At 41.8% G+C, this 18420-nt stretch overlaps 1 protein-coding gene across 1 annotated transcript; it reads left to right on the forward strand.

Moving 5' to 3' along the window:
- Positions 1-1642: 1642 nt before the first annotated feature.
- PURB (purine rich element binding protein B) lies at positions 1643-10244 on the forward strand. The gene has a single exon (XM_055421085.2). The coding sequence runs from the start codon at positions 1777-1779 to the stop codon at positions 2692-2694; it is 918 nt and encodes a 305-aa protein (XP_055277060.1). The 5' UTR covers positions 1643-1776; the 3' UTR covers positions 2695-10244.
- The last annotated feature ends 8176 nt before the right edge of the window (positions 10245-18420 follow it).

Genomic DNA, 18420 nt, shown 5'->3' on the forward strand with positions numbered 1-18420 from the left:
ATGGACATCTTTTATGAAGGTTAAGTGATGCCTGACATCAGATTTCTTCCCTAGGGATTTCATATGTCCAAATTCTCCCCAAGACTGAAATGTTCAAGACCCCAAATTTGATGTTTTCCCCTAGACTCTTATGTGTTTGGTTGAGAGGTATTACTCTAATTTTGTTTGTTTGGGTCTTTTTTTATGAATCAGGATGAAGGGTGATTAAACACTTGGGGAGGGGCTGCCCAGTGGTTAGGTTTCAGAACTTCCAGTATAGGGGATACAGGCTGGAGAACTAATATCCCTCATGACACATCCCCCCCGCAAAAAGGAAAAACTTGGGGAGTGCTTTATGTGCATTATCTCACTGAATTCTTATAGCAACTCCACAAGATAGTTACTATTATTCCCATTTAAAGAGTGATGCAACTAAGGCTTAAAGGTTAATTGACGTACCCAAAACTTCACAACTAGTATGGGATTCAGATCCAGGCAGAATGACTCTTAGCACACACCTCCTCCCATCAAAAGATACACTTTTTATTTTTTTAAAAAATATTTATTAGGCTGGGCTTCCCTGGTGGGTCAGTTGGTAAAGAAGCTGCCTACAACGCGGGAGACCTGGGTTCGATCCCTGGGTTGGGAAGATCTCCTGGAGAAGGGAACAGCTACCCACTCCAGTATTCTAGCCTGGAGAATTCTATGGGGTTGCAAAGAGTGACACGACTGAGCGACTTTCACTTTCACTTTATTTGGCTGCTGCTGGTCTTAGTTGCAGCATTGAGATCTTTTGTTACCACAAGTGAACTCTTGGTTGAAACATGTGGGATCTAACCCCCTACATTGGGAGCATGGAATCTCAGCCACCAAACCACCAGGAAGTCCCATTTTTCACTTTTTAAATCCATTCCTGTTTCTCCACACAACGTAACACATGGAACAAGTATTCTTCCAAGTTAACGTGTAAAATCGTTACCAGTCCCTGTACATACGTGTTTTATAAAAATTAACTCCTTTCCTAAACTCTCCATCCTCACTACCACTACTTAGTTCAGGCCATCATTTTATTTTACGCCGCTGAGACGGTGATGATGATGTCACCAAGCATGTTCCAGGCACTATGTACCGTATTCCACGAACTAAAAGTACGTATTTATTGAGCACTCACTATAACTCAGTTATTATGCTAAATATCACTCACGGATTATTATACAGCAATCCTATTAGGTTAGTTCTGAGTACCCCAACATCTTCCTCCTTTAATTCCTCTTTCATAAATAATAACTGTACTCCGGTATAATCTCCCTAGAATAAGCCTCATTTATTTAAAGTGATTGAATCAGTAATTTGAATCAGTTTCGGCTATCTGTAAAACCACCACCACAGACAAGATGCAGACTGTTTCCATCGCCCGTAAGCTTCCAGAGTTCCTTCCCAGTTTATACACTCGAGTCTCCAGGACCGCCAAACCCCCATGGAGTCGTGACGCCACTGCCCTGCGCCCCGCAGCCGCCTTGCGCGGCGCTTCCGGCAAAGAGGACGTGGGGGCGACACGGGGCGGCGTCACGGAGGCGCGCGCCGGAAGCTGGCCCGGCGGAAGTGGCGGGGCGGGGCGCGGGGGCGATGGGGGGGCGGCGGCGGCGGCTGCCGGCGATGAACAGCGGGAGCGCGTGAGCGGGCCGGCGAGCGAGGCTGGGGGGCCCGGGAGAGCGAGCCGCAGGGCGGAGGGCAGGGGCGCGAGCGCGGCGGGCGGCGGGCGGCGGCCTGGGCGCGGCGGCGGTGGCGGCCGAGAAGATGGCGGACGGCGACAGCGGCAGCGAGCGCGGCGGTGGCGGGCCCGGCAGCTTCCAGCCGGCATCCCGCGGCGGCGGCGGCGAGCAGGAAACGCAGGAGCTGGCCTCGAAGCGGCTGGACATCCAGAACAAACGCTTCTACCTGGATGTGAAGCAGAACGCCAAGGGCCGCTTCCTCAAGATCGCCGAGGTGGGCGCGGGCGGCTCCAAGAGCCGCCTCACGCTGTCCATGGCGGTGGCCGCCGAGTTCCGTGACTACCTGGGTGACTTCATCGAGCATTACGCGCAGCTGGGCCCCAGCAGCCCGGAGCAAGTGGCAGCGGCGGCGGGCGCCGAGGAGGGCGGTGGGCCGCGGCGCGCGCTCAAGAGCGAGTTCCTGGTACGCGAGAACCGCAAGTACTACCTGGACCTCAAGGAGAACCAGCGCGGCCGCTTCCTGCGCATCCGCCAGACGGTCAACCGCGGCGGCGGTGGCCCCGGGCCCGGCGGCCTGCAGAGCGGCCAGACCATCGCGCTGCCCGCGCAGGGCCTCATAGAGTTCCGCGACGCGTTGGCCAAGCTCATCGACGACTACGGCGGCGAGGACGACGAGCTGGCTGGGGGCCCGGGCGGCGGCGCCGGAGGCCCTGGGGGCGGCCTGTACGGGGAACTCCCGGAAGGCACTTCCATCACGGTGGACTCCAAGCGTTTCTTCTTCGACGTGGGCTGTAACAAGTACGGAGTGTTCCTGCGCGTGAGCGAGGTGAAGCCGTCCTACCGCAACGCCATCACGGTCCCTTTCAAGGCCTGGGGCAAGTTCGGGGGCGCGTTTTGCCGGTATGCGGATGAGATGAAAGAGATCCAGGAGCGGCAGAGGGATAAGCTTTATGAGCGACGCGGCGGGGACGAGTCAGAGGGAGAGGAGGTGGATGAGGATTGAAACGCGCAGCTTCCTCCCCTTTCGGGCCTCCCCACCCCACCACCGTCTCCTTGGCTAGAGAGCTCCCCTTCCTGTTCATCCCCAGTGAGCTAGTGGAGGGGAAGCAAGGGAGGCCCCGGAGGGAGAAAACAAAATTTTAAATAATATAGTTAATTAAGAGAAATAACCGTAAGAGAACAGTCAGGACAATTTGAGAAAAGCAGTAAAGTTCCAAGGAATTGACAGCAACCTGCAAAGAGAGGACAACAGCGTCTCCTCACCTGAGCAGAAGTCTCAGCTTCTCTTGCTTCCCAGCTAAGGTTCCTAAGTCCATCAGGATAACCCTGGATGGGATAGATCCTTGCACGCTGGCCAAGGAACACCTCATGAGTTACCCAGACCCATTGATGACAGCTCAATTTGTGTTCTATTTGGGTAACCTGGTCTAAAGATCTTTATAGACCTCATTGTTGCAGTGTCTATCCTTTCACCTCCATTGAAATCAGCGTTTTGGATCTAGATCTTCATGGAATTCTTGCGAAGAGAGAGGCCTTACCAATTACCCAGTCCTGAGGGTACAAGTTTCATGAAAAGGAATGCAACTTTACGTAATCATAGACAGGGCAAAATAAGAATTCAAGAGCCACCAGGGACAGAAACAAATTGGATCCATTTTAAAATGGTTTTGCATAGAAACTGGACCAAGGCCCACATCTTGTCCTTGCAGAATTATTTTCCGGGATGCAAATGGATTCAGATGTCAATCCTTGAACTAGAATCCCTTACTATAATGTTTTGGAAGTTGGCAGATTTTTTTCAAAGATAAAAGCAGTTTTACATTGGGGGTTGCTGAGGTAGGCACAAGAAGAAGTCAGGCATAAAGCACAAGGAAAACTGTTTGAGTGGATTGGTTGCTGCTCACTAAAGTTCTTCCCCGATCTCCAAATATGGAGGTCATGGCTTAGATATGAATGAGAGCCAGATACCCATGGTTCCACCGTGTGAGCCAGTGAATTATGGCTAATTCGGCTGTTTCGGCCACTGGTTGGCTGGATTTTAAACCATAAAACTTGAACATCTTTACAAAAGGAACATTGTGGCTACAAGCCTGAGCTTTAATGGAATATAAGTCCACACAGAAAAGTTGGAAGTAACCAAAACTGAAGTCATCTACCTTCAGTTTAATCTGTGGATTTGTTCAAATACTAAAGATCCTCAGGTCCAGAATTCCAGCATCATTTATTCTTTTAAAGTAAATTTTTAAGAACTTGGTCCATTGTATCAGTACCTCACAATCAAAGTTGGCAAATGTTGGATGAGTGATTCAAGCAGCGTGCCCTTTGAAGCTGAAATCCATTTGAATGGAGCTGAAATGAACGTGAATATGCTGACTATATCCTGGAAGCATTTTTATACCATCTTGAAATTTCAACAAACTGGCTTTTGCCAGTTTATCCAGCTGTCTTTCAAGAATAAAAGTTGGGGTTTTCAAGGATCGCCTCTTCTATATTTTAAATGGATTTTCAGTATGATTTTTACTAATCAAGTTAATCCCACCCCATCAAAAGATATTCCTAGAAGTGTCATAGACCTAGGTAACTTTGAATTGAATGGGAGCTAATGGTCTTTCCAAAGTTTTCAGGTATACTTTGTGCGACACCTTCTCAACAAGGAGGCAAGTAACCCCACCTCCACAATCTTAGTCGTTTTTTTTTCTTAAACTGCATGCTTGCCCTTTATTTGAGCTGCCTTTTAATTTATTGCATACCTTTTTATTATCTTATTTTGGTATTATTCAATCTACAATCTTTTTGTATTTATTGGGAAATAAGTAATATACAAAAAGGTCATTTTCATGAATTGTGGCTGAGAGGGAGGGAATAATTGTGTATATAAAATTAGGCTTTTTTAAAAAATTAGACTTGATTCAGAATATCATTGATCTTAGATTTTTTTGTTTTTGTTTTTAAAAAGTGGAAGAGCCACAAACATTGGTGCCCTTTTCAGACTATTTCTCTACTCATCATCCACAGTAGACTTTTTAAACAGATTTTTTTTAAGCTTTTCTTTTTTAAAAAAAAATTTTCTCCGTTGCAAAGAATGTTTCCTAAATTGTATGGGAGCAATAGTATTTTTGATGTTTTAATGACATCTGTATACTTGTACTGTATTTTGTACTACAAGGCAGCTGTTTTCAATAATGTCCTGCTGTATTTACCTATGTGTTTTGAGTGTTTATTTCTTTGCTGCGGAGAACAAATCCCTAAATAGTTTTAGTAAAGGGGCTGAGAAGAAGCTTGCATTATTAGGTTTGCGTAAACTGTTTATAAGTTTCAAACTCTGAGGCAGCAATGAAGATTAAAGTTGCAGCTCTTAGTTGATTGCTGTAACTTTTTCATTTTCAAAACATGTATAGACCAACTTGTTTTCTTGCTTCAGTGGTGGTTCTGTTGCTCAGCTGCAGTGAGCCAGTTCAATTTTGCAAAGGTGCAGTACCTCTCCTTTTTAAGGGGTTGGTTTATTCTTTTTTCTTTTCTTTTTTTTTGGCTGAATTGCAGTAACTAGCCTTGCCTTTCTACTCTGTAGAAATGACAGGGTCTTCACAATCCTTCACCAGTGGCTACTAAGCTATAATTAGCTGAATAGAAAGAATGTGGAAGTGGTCTGAGGCATATAGAGTATATGCCAAGAACACTACCATATATGGCATCAGCTTTGGTTACCAGAGAAATTTTCTTAGTCATTAGACCATATAACAGTAATATATCATATGTAAATCTTTAGATATCAATTTGAGAATCCTCCAAAAAAAGGAGCAAAGAATGCATAAGCTATGTGTTGGAAAAAGTAATTTATATTAAAATTTTGACCTGCCTATGTAAGATTAAATGGTAAATGTCATAGTGGTGGGTTTTTAAGTCTTAACCAATCTCAAAGGTTTGTTTCTCCTGCAGGGGGTGGTTCATGTCCTCTCTTCTCACTGCAGGAAGATTACAGGAGGATGTGGATTAATTGTAGCATTCACTGATCCTCATTCCAGTACTAGGGACAATAGAAATCTGCAAAGCACAGACTACACTTTCGGTGTGTGGTTTGTTAAACAAAGTGGTATTAACAGGCTGGCTTTCAGAACTCATTCATAAATACTGCCTATTAAAGGAAATGATCTTTGTTAATTCCAGTCAGAAAATAGCATTATACAGACTATGGGAAATTTTGTGTTTTGTCTTTTGGCCGCTACTATGAACAGTGTTTTAGGACTGTTTTTCAACTTTGGCAAACATCCCAGCTAATCGTGTTCAAAACAGTCATATTCCTGAGAAGTAGGAAACTAAAATTCTTTTTCAGAGAATTGGTAGGATGTCTGTTTCTCAAACTGCTGCAGACATGAGAAATTTTAAAAACAAAATCAAAGGATCAAAAATTTGTGATGAGATACTACTCTTGCCTTCTGGTTTCTATTGTCCCTACCTTTCATTCAAGTAGAATGGCAGTTCTAGTCAGCAGAGAAAGTTTTCAGTGCATATGCTGCACAGTACACACTGTAAATCTGTATGGCACCAAAAATCAAAGTGAAAACCAAACCAAAAACCCAGACACCCTATGCTACTATGGGAGGCATGTAGGTGGTATAAATGACTGTAGCTGTGATACACACATGGCTACTTGTCAAGTCACTTTCCATAATCATTTACTGCAAAGTGATTGAGGCTTTGGTGCAGGCAGGCTGTTAACCTATTGCTTCCCTGTTACCTCTTGATCACTTTGCAATAAATTGCAGGTCTTTTAAGAGATTCAAGCTTCAGTTTTCTCAAAAAACAAAACAATTATCCTGGCTTATCTGAAAATGCAGGGTTGTGGGCAAAAGAGGCTGGTTATAATAATGCCCTCATATTGAGTGGTCTGTAAATGGCTGCACACTTCAGGCACTATAGTTGCTGAGAATGCTTTGTTAAATGTGACCTTGACTGGCTTTACAGGGGGTTAGAATGTGCTCTCCACAAGGTATTAAAAGGTAACTATCCTTTTGTGTCTACCTTGCTCTTGAGGTGGATGAACTTGAGAAGCTTGAGTGTGTAAGCCATGCACATAGGTATTCTTCACTGTAAATTTTGTTTTCATTTTTAACCCAGTTATGGTACTTTGTCCAATGCACAGCTGATCTCTCAGTAGATATTCATTTGAGAATAGTGTGGCCTTGATCTGTGAGAAGGGGAAGGAGAGAAGTGACTTTTTGCTTATGTAAAAATGACTCTGTCGAGAGGCATTCTGTAGCACTCTTGGTATCTAATGTGGTCGGTCTCCTTGTTTATTGGGGAAAGTTAATGTTTTTGACCCTGGAGTTATTAATTCAATTGAGTTGTCTTCTATTTTTAGGAAGTATCAGAATTGCTCTGATAAGTAAGAAAGTAGACTGCTTTGATGTCCAATCTCAGGTTTTAGAATATATATAGTGGTGTAAAATTCCACTGTTAACTCTTAAAACAATTTTAATTTAGTATACCCTAAAAGTCACCTGCATAAGGCCTGTTCAAAGAGCAGCGCTTCCCATCTTTTTGCTCCTTTTCCATTTTATACTTCACTTGAGAAAGTGTCGAGTGATTTTTTTCCGTGTATATTTCCATTTTAGCCCTGACATATTTCTCAAAGATAAAGCACTTTTTGATCATGAAATACATGGAATCTGTGTGTGATGTGGATCATGGTTTCTCAGGCTCCCCTAGATAATTTGCTTTTGAATATTGTTTTAATTCTATATAAGAAAAGTAGAAATCTTTGCTAATGTTAGAAAATTTGTATTACTGATCTAGAATGCATTTTGCTAGTTTCCAATGGACGGGAGAGTAAACAATGCTGCATTCACAATTTAATAAGTTACTTTCCCTTGAGCCTTAAGGTAACTTTTTTTTTCTGTCAATACGGCACTGAAGTTATAGGAAATGAATGAAATTGCCAGTTTTCAGGGTTGGTTTTAGAGTACTGTAAACCGATTAGCTGTCTTCCTAAACAGTTACTATTCCCATTGAATAAACTGGATAATGGGGGCGGGTGGCGGGTGGTGATTGTTTGTAGAAAAAGAAAAAAAAGAACCACATTTACCTAAAAAAAATATATATAGACATAAAAGTACATGACAGTGCCCCATTTGGAATTCTAGGCATAAGGTAGAAATGGAAATTACAGCCTCATTTCCTCTGTTTTTAATCTAGAAAAACAAAGTCATTAATTTTCAAATGGTAACCCCCAGAAGCTTCAAGAGATAGCAGACTATTGAATGATGACTTCTCTTGATATATTTACCTGCTGTTTAGTTAACGTCGCTGTTCACAGCCCTCAGTCTTAAAACTTAGTTTCATTACTGATGGATTTAATAGACTCTTATTTAATAAATGTGGTCCACTTGTCAGGATGAAAATTAAATTTGAAAAATAATACTGCATCATGAAGACATCAGTAATTTCTGGATATCTAGAAATTGATATCTAGTTGATATCTGTACCCCTGATCAAAGTTAAGACCTTTATGAATGTATTTTATATTTCCTAATGAAATAGGGAATATGCCATCAGTGTAATCACCTTTATTTACAATCTTTTACTTTTCATTTGAAAATTAACTCATGCCTCTTGAATTAGACATTGCAATGGGGATAGGTAAAGCCATGTTAAAATAACAGCAAATGCAGTATTGGTAGTGTCACTGCTCAGTAGGACTTCTAATTACAGGAGGGCAAAGCTTTATTTGATGCCGAAATGTTATTTCTTTCCATAGGTGATTCTAAGATGGTTTGATGAAAGAGTGTGACTGTATTTTATTAACATGGGATTTTGAGTCTAGGAGCAAATTTCATTTTCCCCATATTATATATAAAATGCCTACTGACATGGATGAGAGAGGGCTGATGAAATGTGGGCCCAGAGTATTGGAGAGAAAGCAATAAACCTATCCAAGTTCATTGTCCACTAGCATATTGAAGAAGACATGAGTTTGTCTTTTTTTTTTTCCTTCCCTACTTCAAAGACATCAGTGGGTAAATCTTTCAAGAAAATTTATGTAGATCGTTTCTTATTTCTTAAACTTTCATCCCCATTCTTGCCCTATATTGCAAGATCAAGCCGGCTCAAAAAGTCTTTATTATACATATTTGGAAGTAGAGTGGCAAGTGGTAGATTTCTTCCCTTTTAAAATTCCTTTTTCAAGGACATATATAATGGCAGGTAGAGTCCCAAGAAAACTGAAAAACAGGAACATTTGTATTGTAGAAATTTGAGAGTTGCATCTTAAACTGTTCAGATATGAGGCATAAACCCTTTTCTCCTAGCCCACATGTCACTTCTGTTTCAAAAGCTGCCTGTATTCCTAGAAGCTAATAGATTGGGCAGAAGTCCAGAAACTGATTTTAAATAAGTACAGGGCATACTTGAGAGTTGTGCATGTTACAGTAGCAGGCAAGTAAATTTGAGCTTTTTCCAATGATTATCAATAATTGGAATAATAACTGGTTATCAGTGTATTTAGGCTTCTCTTTTTCTAAAGTTCTAAAATAATTCGTAAGGATTTATTCTGTCTTGCACCTCTATGCAGATGTTTTTCCAAGTCCATTTTTAGAAGTCTGTCCATCTTCTGACATATTTCCAGATAACACATTTTGTATAGTAACCTTCACTGCCAGTCAGATCTACCAGGGGCTTCCTTAGACTAGATGATTCTTCATTCCAAAGTTGGGACTGATGTCCTGCCCATAGAGAATCTACAGACATAATTAGAATGAATTAAAACCAAATCTTAGCAGGAGACAGAGCTTCCTGATCTAGATGTACAACTAGAGTTTAGGTTGGAAGTTACTTTAAAAAGGGTTTTTTGGGATGTCTTCAGTCTCTGTAAATATCCAAATGCTTGTGCATTGTAAACCAAGTGTGTACTCCTATGTATGAATTTGTAGAACTGATTTCTGCTTCAAGAGAAGCTGCACCTTTAATTTTATAAGGTCCCCTCCAACTGTTACCCTATAAATATTTGTAAATAGAACACTAAAATTTGTAGTGATAGGATCAATTTGGGAATATCTGCTGAGAGACCAAAAAGTTCATTTTTTTAAGTACCTTGGTTAAAGAGTAAAGATTATTCCTCTTATTTTTTAAAAGAAGAATGCACTTTAACAAACACAGCTGCATGGGCAATTCAAACAAATCCGTGAAGTGCAGTACCCATTCAGAACTCATACTTCCTGGAAACCATTCAAAAGCATAGTCTAGACGGGCTGTTGATCTCACTGCCTGGAGGTTGAAGCTGATTCCGGTCAATTTTGAGACGAGCAGGGCTGCTTCAAAAGAACAATGTGAATACAGCCAAAAGCTTCAGTCAGTCTGTAAAATGGCGGGTCCCGTATTTACCACTAACTAGCAAAACTGACAGAAAAACTCATAGAGAAAAAAGAATCCTTACTGCTGGTGTGCACTCCTTACAATAACAGACTTTTGCAAATGGAGTTTTACAGTCTATATTTAAAAAATTGTATGTTTGTAACAAATAAAGTATGCGGAAACGTGAATGACAGTCGTGCTGGTTGTCTCTCATTTAAGGAATTACGTGTTGACTGGGAGGGAAATACCACACACCGTCTACTGGGGTTCATAAATGGGTCTGGAATTGGGTGAGTTTCCACTTGAAGTGACTTAAAAGCTGTTTGCACGTTTCATTTGAAATACAGCCATTTAGTTCCAGACCTTCTGGTTTTGCATAACCCTTTTCTAGTTAGTAAGCAGTCTATGGAGTAAATCAAAGTTGCAGATGGTTTCATGCTTTGGTTCATATTCCAGAGGAAGTGCTTGTTGCTTCTCCCGATTTTTTCCTATTCTGCCAGCTTTTAGGCCCTATCATTTCACATGCTTGTAAAGAAACTCATGTGTTCACTTGTCATTTATCATAACTAACTGCTTAGAAAGTAGGTTAAACCAGTGTTAGATACCCCAAGCTAAAAGAAAAATAAAAATTTTGTATTGATAGATCCTGGCTGTGGTTCCAGACTTTTTGGTCTCAGGAACCCTTTTACTTCCTTAAAATTCACTAAAGACCTTCAAGGAGCAATCCTGCTTCAGGCCTGTATCAGTTGATACCTATCATATTAAAAACAACTTTTTTAAGACAACAGTACACATTCCATCTGCCTCAAAGCAGTGACATCACATCATTTAGCTTCTGGAAAACAGTATAAACTTGTGAGAATGAAAGGGAACAAAGCAGCTAACAATTAGGAAAGTAGTTTACACTTCTGGACTCCCTGAAGGTCTTGGGGCTGCTGGAGGTTTCTGGATCACTCTTTGAGACCCACTGAACTAGCCTGGTTATATAAATTATGCTTTTATGTAACGTGTATATATATATATGTTGTCTTAAGTTACCACACGAAGTCCACTTAAACCCCCAAGTAACTAATCTTGAGAAAAGTTTGCAAATGGAATCATCAGGCATTGTATTGGTAGTCCCCTCACTGGGGAAATGTGGGGCAAAAATTAGCAGAGAGAACCCGTTAGTGTGCATAAGTCACCTCCTCCTGCCCCCTCCCCCCAACCACCACTACCAGGCCTGGCTGCTGCATGTTTCTGAGCAGGTTTGGGTGTAACCTGAGAAGCTGCATTTCTAACAAGTTCCCAGGTGCTGCTGCTGCTAGTTGAAAAATCACACTTTGAGATTCTGCAGCAGAAATCAGAAAAGTTCTAGGAAAAATTAGCTATTGCCACCAATTTAAGATGGCAAGAGGTCAGGAAGCCTTAACCCTGATGCATCAGTTTGCCATAGCCCTGCTGAATTTTTTTTCTTGATGTGAAGTTGTCACCTCCAACTTAAGGACTAAATGTAACCAGGCTATATAGTCTGCAGAGTTTTATTGGAGCCAGTGCCTCAAGAAATAGGACTGTTACCTCATAGTTTTGGTATTTTGGATGTTGTGAGCTAGGTTCTGTCCACGAATCTGTCATAAACTGATAGCGTGAGTCTGAGATAGTATCTTTAACACTTAAAACTCTTTAAGGTAAAAAAAAAAAAAAATCCTTAAGGTCCTACAACAGTGTCCCATTTTGCCAGAGAAGACACTGGGTCTTAGGAAAATGAGAGCCACCTGGTGGTCAGTACTGAAATCTTTCTAATAACCTTTGTGAGATCATACCATTTGTAAACTCATGCATACTATATGCGAGGTGTTACATAGGTGTAGAAAATATGGTCCATGGTCCAAAAGGTACTTTATAGTTTATCCCAGAGGAAAAAAGCTTTCAGGAAGAACTAGGAGGAACTAAATTACATTGGACTGACGTATATTTAGGGATCAAATGTTTTATCTGTGTGACCCTAGATCTCCAGGAGGCTCAGATGGGTTACAGCTCAAATTTACTAGACATATCTCATTCCTCAGTAAAACACCTCTGTGCAGTCTCAGATCTTGAGAAGCTACTTCCGCAGACGCCAGGGAGGAAACAGGCCCAGCGTAGTTGAACAGAGGAAAGAAGGAGTAGGAAAGTTCGCTCAGAGCCCTGGTCCACGTTCTCACCACACAGGACCTGGGAGGGGAGAGGACCCATTGCTGGGGCGTGTGCCCCAAGCTTAAGCAGCTAGTGAGCACCAGCAGCTGGCTTGGACCAGGCCCCGCAGATCCTCCTTCTTGCCCACCCTTCCATCAGTTCAGTCACTCAGTCGTGTCCAACTCTTTGCAACCCCATGAACCACAGCACGCCAGGCCTCCCTGTCCATCACCAACTCCTGGAGTCCACCCAAACCCATGTCCATTGAGTCAGTGATGCCATCCAACCATCTCATCCTCTGTTGGCCCCTTCTCCTTCTGCCCTCAATCTTTCCCAGCATCAGGGTCTTCTTTTCAAGAGTCAGCTCTTCACATCAGGTGGCCAAAGTATTGGAGTTTCAATCCGATCAGTCCTTCCAATGAACACCCAGGATCTCCTTTAGGATGAACTGGTTGGATCTCCTTGAAGTCCAAGGGAATCTCAAGAGTCTTCTTCAACACCACAGTTCTAAAGCATCAATTCTTCAGCGTTCAGCTTTCTTTATAGTCCAACTCTCATCCATACATGACCACTGGAAAAATCATAGCCTTGACTAGACGGACCTTTGCTGACAAAGTAATGTCTCTGCTTTTTAATATGCTATCTAGGTTGGTCATAACTTTCCTTCCAAGGAGCAAGCGTCTTTTAATTTCATGGCTGTAATTACCATCTGCAGTGATTTTGGAGCCCAAAAAAATAAAGTCAGCCATTGTTTCCACTGTTTCCCCATCTATTAGCCATGAAGTGATAGGACCGGATGCTATGATCTTAGTTTTCTGAATGTTGAGCTTTAAGCCAGCTTTTTCACTCCCCTCTTTCACTTTCACCAAGAGGCTTTTTAGTTCCTCTTCACTTTCTGCCATAAAGGTGGTGTCATCTGCATATCTGAGGTTATTGATATTTCTCCCGGAAATCTTTATTCCAGCTTGTGCTTCTTCCAGCCCAGCATTTCTAATGATGTACTCTTGCATATAAGTTAAATAAGCAGGGTGACAATATACAGCCTTGACATACTCCCTTTTCCTATTTGGAACCAGTCTGTTGTTCCATGTCCAGTTCTAACTATTGCTTCCTGACCTGCATATAGGTTTCTTAAGAGGCAGGTCAGGTGGTCTGGTATTCCCATCTCTTTCAGAATTTTCCACACTTTATTGTGATCCACACAGTCAAAGGCTTTGGCATAGTCAATGAAGCAGAAATAGATGTTTTTCTGGAACTCTCTTGCTTTTTTGATGATCCAGAGGATGTTGGAAATTTGATCTCTGGTTCCTCTGCCTCTTCTAAAACCAGCTTGAACATCTGGAAGTTCGCGGTTCACGTATTGCTGAAGCCTGGCTTGGAGAATTTTGAGCATTACTTTCCTAGAATGTGAGATGAGAGCAGTTGTGCGGTAGTTTGAGCATTCTTTGGCATTGCTTTTCTTTGGGATTGGAATGAAAACTGACCTTTTCCAGTCCTGTGGCCACTGCTGAGTTTTCCAAATTTGCTGGCATATTGAGTGCAACACTTTCACAGCATCATCTTTCAAGATTTGAAATAGCTCAACTGGAATTCCATCACCTCCACTAGCTTTGTTCACAGTGATGCTTTCTAAGGCCCACTTGACTTCACATTCCAGGATTTCTGGCTGTAGGTGAGTGATCACACCATCGTGATTATCTGGGTCGTGAAGATATTTTTTGTACAGTTCTGTGTATTCTTGCCACCTCTTCTTAGTATCTTCTGCTTCTGTTAGGTCCATACCATTTCTGTCCTTTATCAAGCCCATCTTCCCATGAAATGTTCCCTTGGTATCTCTAATTTTCTTGAAGAGATCTCTAGTCTTTCCCATTCTGTTGTTTTCCTCTATTTTTTTGCATTGATCACTGAGGAAGGCTTTCTTATCTCTCCTTGGTATTCTTTGGAACTCTGCATTCAGATGCTTATATCTTTCTTTTTCTCCTTTGCTTTTCGCTTCTCTTCTTTTCATGGCTATTTGAATCCATGGATATTTCACAAAACTCTGCAGAACTGAGTAAAATTTCTACCCAAAGGCAGTTAGATGTAGAAACTATGGTTCATGTTAATGTTTTCAGGATAAGGTATCTGAGAACCAAATTTAAAAGTTTCCCTAGTTTAAAAAAAAAAAAAGATAAAAACATACCAATCTGAGTCATTTGTATCAATGACCAACAATAAAATTTTAGTCTTCTATCAGGGCAAACAGCTTAGGATCCCCATTTCAATCATAAGTACCAGCAGCACACCCTCTATATGTTAAAATCATGTCCTCATCAGAATTCAAGTGGTTACAATGTCATGTTGCCAGAGCAGATTGGAATCAGGTACTCACTATGAAATCAGCAACATAAAGCAATATGGATCTGAAAATACCTCTTTTCTATGTCATTTTGTATTTCCCTATCTTAGGTGTCAAACCAAGAAATAGCCGAGAATGAGCAGTGGTCCATTTATGCAACTCTAGATCTGGATTCCCACAGGTATTTTATGGAACAGACGTTGGGGAAGATGGAGTGAGGCTCTCAAGCCTATGCATGCAGGACTGGCCAAGACACAACCATTACATGGGCTTCCTTCTCACCTTCAGGACCCCACCAGGAAGCCATCCCTAGATGTCCTACCCTCACAACTGCCTTGTCCTTTGCCTGTTTATTCAGTACCCCTCATAATTGGCGGGCATCATTTTTTCAGTTATAATCTCCAAACTTTCATCATAAAAATGAATGCAGTCATTTTAACAAATATGAACAGAAGAGAATCACTGTAAAGAAACAAAAATGAATGTACTCTCTTTCTCCAAACTCACTTCTCTTTTTTTTGGCCAAGCCACACAGCATATGGGATCTTAATTTCCCAACCAGGGATCCAACCTGTAGCCCCTGCAGTGGGAACTCAGTCTTAACCACTGGACTGCAGGGAAGTCCCTAAACCCACTTTTTAAGGGTAACTGCTACTGCTGCTGCTAAGTCACTTCAATCGTGTCCAACTCTGACAGAAGCCCACCAGGCTCCCCCTTCCCGGGGATTCTCCAGGCAAGAACACTGGAGTTGGTTGCCATTTCCTTCTCCTTAAGGGTAGCTCAGTTCAGTTCAGTTCAGTTCATTTCAGTCGCTCAGTCGTGTCCGACTCTCCGCGACCCCATGAATCACAGCACGCCAGGCCTCCCTGTCCATCACCAACTCCCAGAGTTCACTCAAACTCATGTCCACAGAGTCGGTGATGCTATCCAGCCATCTCATTCTCCATCGTCCCCTTCTCCTCCCGCCCCCAACCTTTCCCAGCATCAGAGTCTTTTCCAGTGAGTCAACTCGTCGCATGAGGTGGCCAAAGTATTGCAGCTTCAGCTTTAGCATCAGTCCCTCCAATGAACATCCAGGATTGATCTCCTCTAGAATGGACTGGTTGGATCTCCTTGCAGTATAAGGGACTCTCAAGAGTCTTCTCCAACACCACAGTTCAAAAGCATCGATTCTTCGGCGATCAGCTTTCTTCACAGTCCAACTCTCACATCCATACATGACCACGGGAAAAACCATTGCCTTGACTAGACGGACCTTGGTTGGCAAAGTAATGTCTCTGCTTTTTAATATACTATCAAGGTTGGTCATAACTTTCCTTCCAAGGAGCAAGCGTCTTTTAATTTCATGGCTGCAATCAGCATCTGCAGTGATTTTGGAGCCCAAAAAATTAAAGTCTGACACTGTTTTCACTGTTTTTCCATCGATTTCCCATGAAGTGATGGGACCAGATGCCATGATCTTTGTTTTCTGAATGTTGAGCTTCAAGCCAACCTTTTCACTCTCCTCTTTCACTTTCATCAAGAGGCTTAAATAATTTAGCATACATCCTTCTGAAATTTTGATAATTAAAAAAATTCTCAACATTATTAAATGGCCATCACATTTACATATGTACTGATATACATTGAAAAATGTATTAACTAAATAGGTTTAATAAGGAGTTCATGTTATGTACACTGATGGCTATTGCCTGTGATGTTTTCTAATGCACACTCCTTATTATTAAGCTGTGTCACAAAGCCAACAACTCATGGAGAAATTAAATTGAAAGGTAATTTAATTTTCATTATTTTAGGTTCCATCCAATCAGGCACAGGCAAACACATCTTCTGTGGTGGTAAAACAAAAAACTCACCAGCCTCTAGATTTAGATAAAAATGTCTTTATTCCATGAGGTCCGAAAAATAAGCATTTACGGATTGCATTTCATAGATCTTTTCTACTTTGTGTGTGTTTCTTTTTCAGGTAAACAACGTGCATAAAAATTAATAAATCAATTAATGAAGTGATTGGGGATTAACCTGGCAATCCACTGATTAAGACTCTGCTTTCCAATGCAGGGGGCACTGGTTTGATATCTGGTCAGGGAACTAAGATCCCACATTCTGTGCAGTGCAGCCAATAAATAATTTTTTTTAAATGAAGTGATTGCTGAGAATCCATTCAGCTGAGTAGAGGTACCCATACCCTTAGGTTTTATGTTAAGAGATTACTGATATGAATAAGAAAACTTGGTTTTGTTATATAACCTATAGTGAGGTATTTCTGTTTGTAGATTTAAAAAAATTATACCTACATCTAGCTGCTTCTGATCTTGAAGATTTTGCTCAGAATTAAGAAAGCATCTTTATGAATATATAATGTCTCCTATAACGCATAGTTCAAAACAGAAAGTCAGATTCCCCATGCTAGTATAAATAATATAAAAAAAGAAAGCATGTTAGATTCTGGGGAAAAGTAGTACAAAAGTCTTCTGAGGGAAGGAGAGCTGCTGTCAGCAATGTGGAATGTTCTAGTCCAGCAGCTGCTGATTTTCCAGCTGTAAAAACTCAGCTGGTGACATCACTCAGCAAGTGACTCATCAGGGCAGTGGGATTTCATTTGTCTGCTCTTCATCTGACACCGTACCTTTTCTGGTGGGGACTGCAATCTCTCTTTTGGATACAACTGCTCAACTCTCCCCAGCCTCTGTCAGCTCAAGGTTTTCTCTTTTGTGGACAAGAAACAAATTTGTGGGGAATTTATGGGGCTTTTGTTGTGGTGTTTCTATACTGCACATACCATTTAGCCTTCAAAGGCCACATTTTGATGGGGCCAGGTCTTCTACTTTCCCTAAAAGCTGTTCTCATCTGCCCTATGAAGACAGGTCTGACATCATTGCTAGTGTGTTCTAGAGTAGGGCTGGAGGCAATGGTCATTCTTTGATTCACTAAGCCCAACAAGGGGCCTTTCCTTGTGCCCATCAAGCCCACAAGCTTGGTCTTTACCAGGAGCTGTGATGTTTTCACTGTACTAACTTTGAAACAAGGAGCACATAGTTACTATGCTCAGGAGAAGTTACTCTACCATTGTTAAGTTTCAGTAAATATTAATAGATGACTGACACATGGGATGTTCCAGTCACAACTCTCCAGACTGATCCAGGATCCCCAAAGAAGAGCTAAATTCTCCAGAACTGGCAATGTTTCAGTGCACTGTGCTAGAACTATTATGTGGCATTAGAGACTTACTTACAGCCAAAGAGCAGCAACAGTTAAAAAAAAAAAGGGTATTCTACCATAGAAGTTCCTGGATCCTGTATTTGGGTCCTGGGGAATCACTTTACAGCAAATAGATGGGGGAAAGTGGAAGTAGTGGCACATTTTATTTTCTGCAGATGGTGAATGCAGCCATGAAAGTAAAAGACACTTGCTGCTTGGAAGAAAACAGCATATTAAAAAGCAGAGACATCATTTTGCCAGCAAAGGTCAGTATGGTCAAAGCTATGGTTTTCCCAGTAATCATGTAAAGATGTCAGAGTTGGGCTATAAAGAAGGCTGAGCACCAAAGAATTGATGCTTTTGAATTGTGTTGCTGGAGAAGACTCTTTGAGTCCCTTGGACAGCAAGGAGATCAAGCCAGTCAATCCTAAAGGAAATCAACCCTGAAGATTCATTGGAAGCACTGATGCTGAAGCTCCAGTACTTTGGTCACCTGATGCAAAGAAGTGACTCATTGGAAAGTCTCTGATGCTGGGAAAGATTGAGGGCAGGAGGAGAAGGGGGTGACAGAGGATGAGATGGTTGGATGGCATCACTGACTCAGTGGACATGAGTTTGGGCAAACTCTGGGAAATGGTGAGGGACAGGGAAGCCTTGTGTGCTGCAGTCCATGGGGTTGCAAGGAGTCAG

The sequence above is a fragment of the Moschus berezovskii genome, chromosome 3, assembly GCF_049115385.1.
Source record: "Moschus berezovskii isolate FMDL1 chromosome 3, NW_MosBer_1.0, whole genome shotgun sequence".
Classification (NCBI taxonomy): domain Eukaryota; kingdom Metazoa; phylum Chordata; class Mammalia; order Artiodactyla; family Moschidae; genus Moschus; species Moschus berezovskii.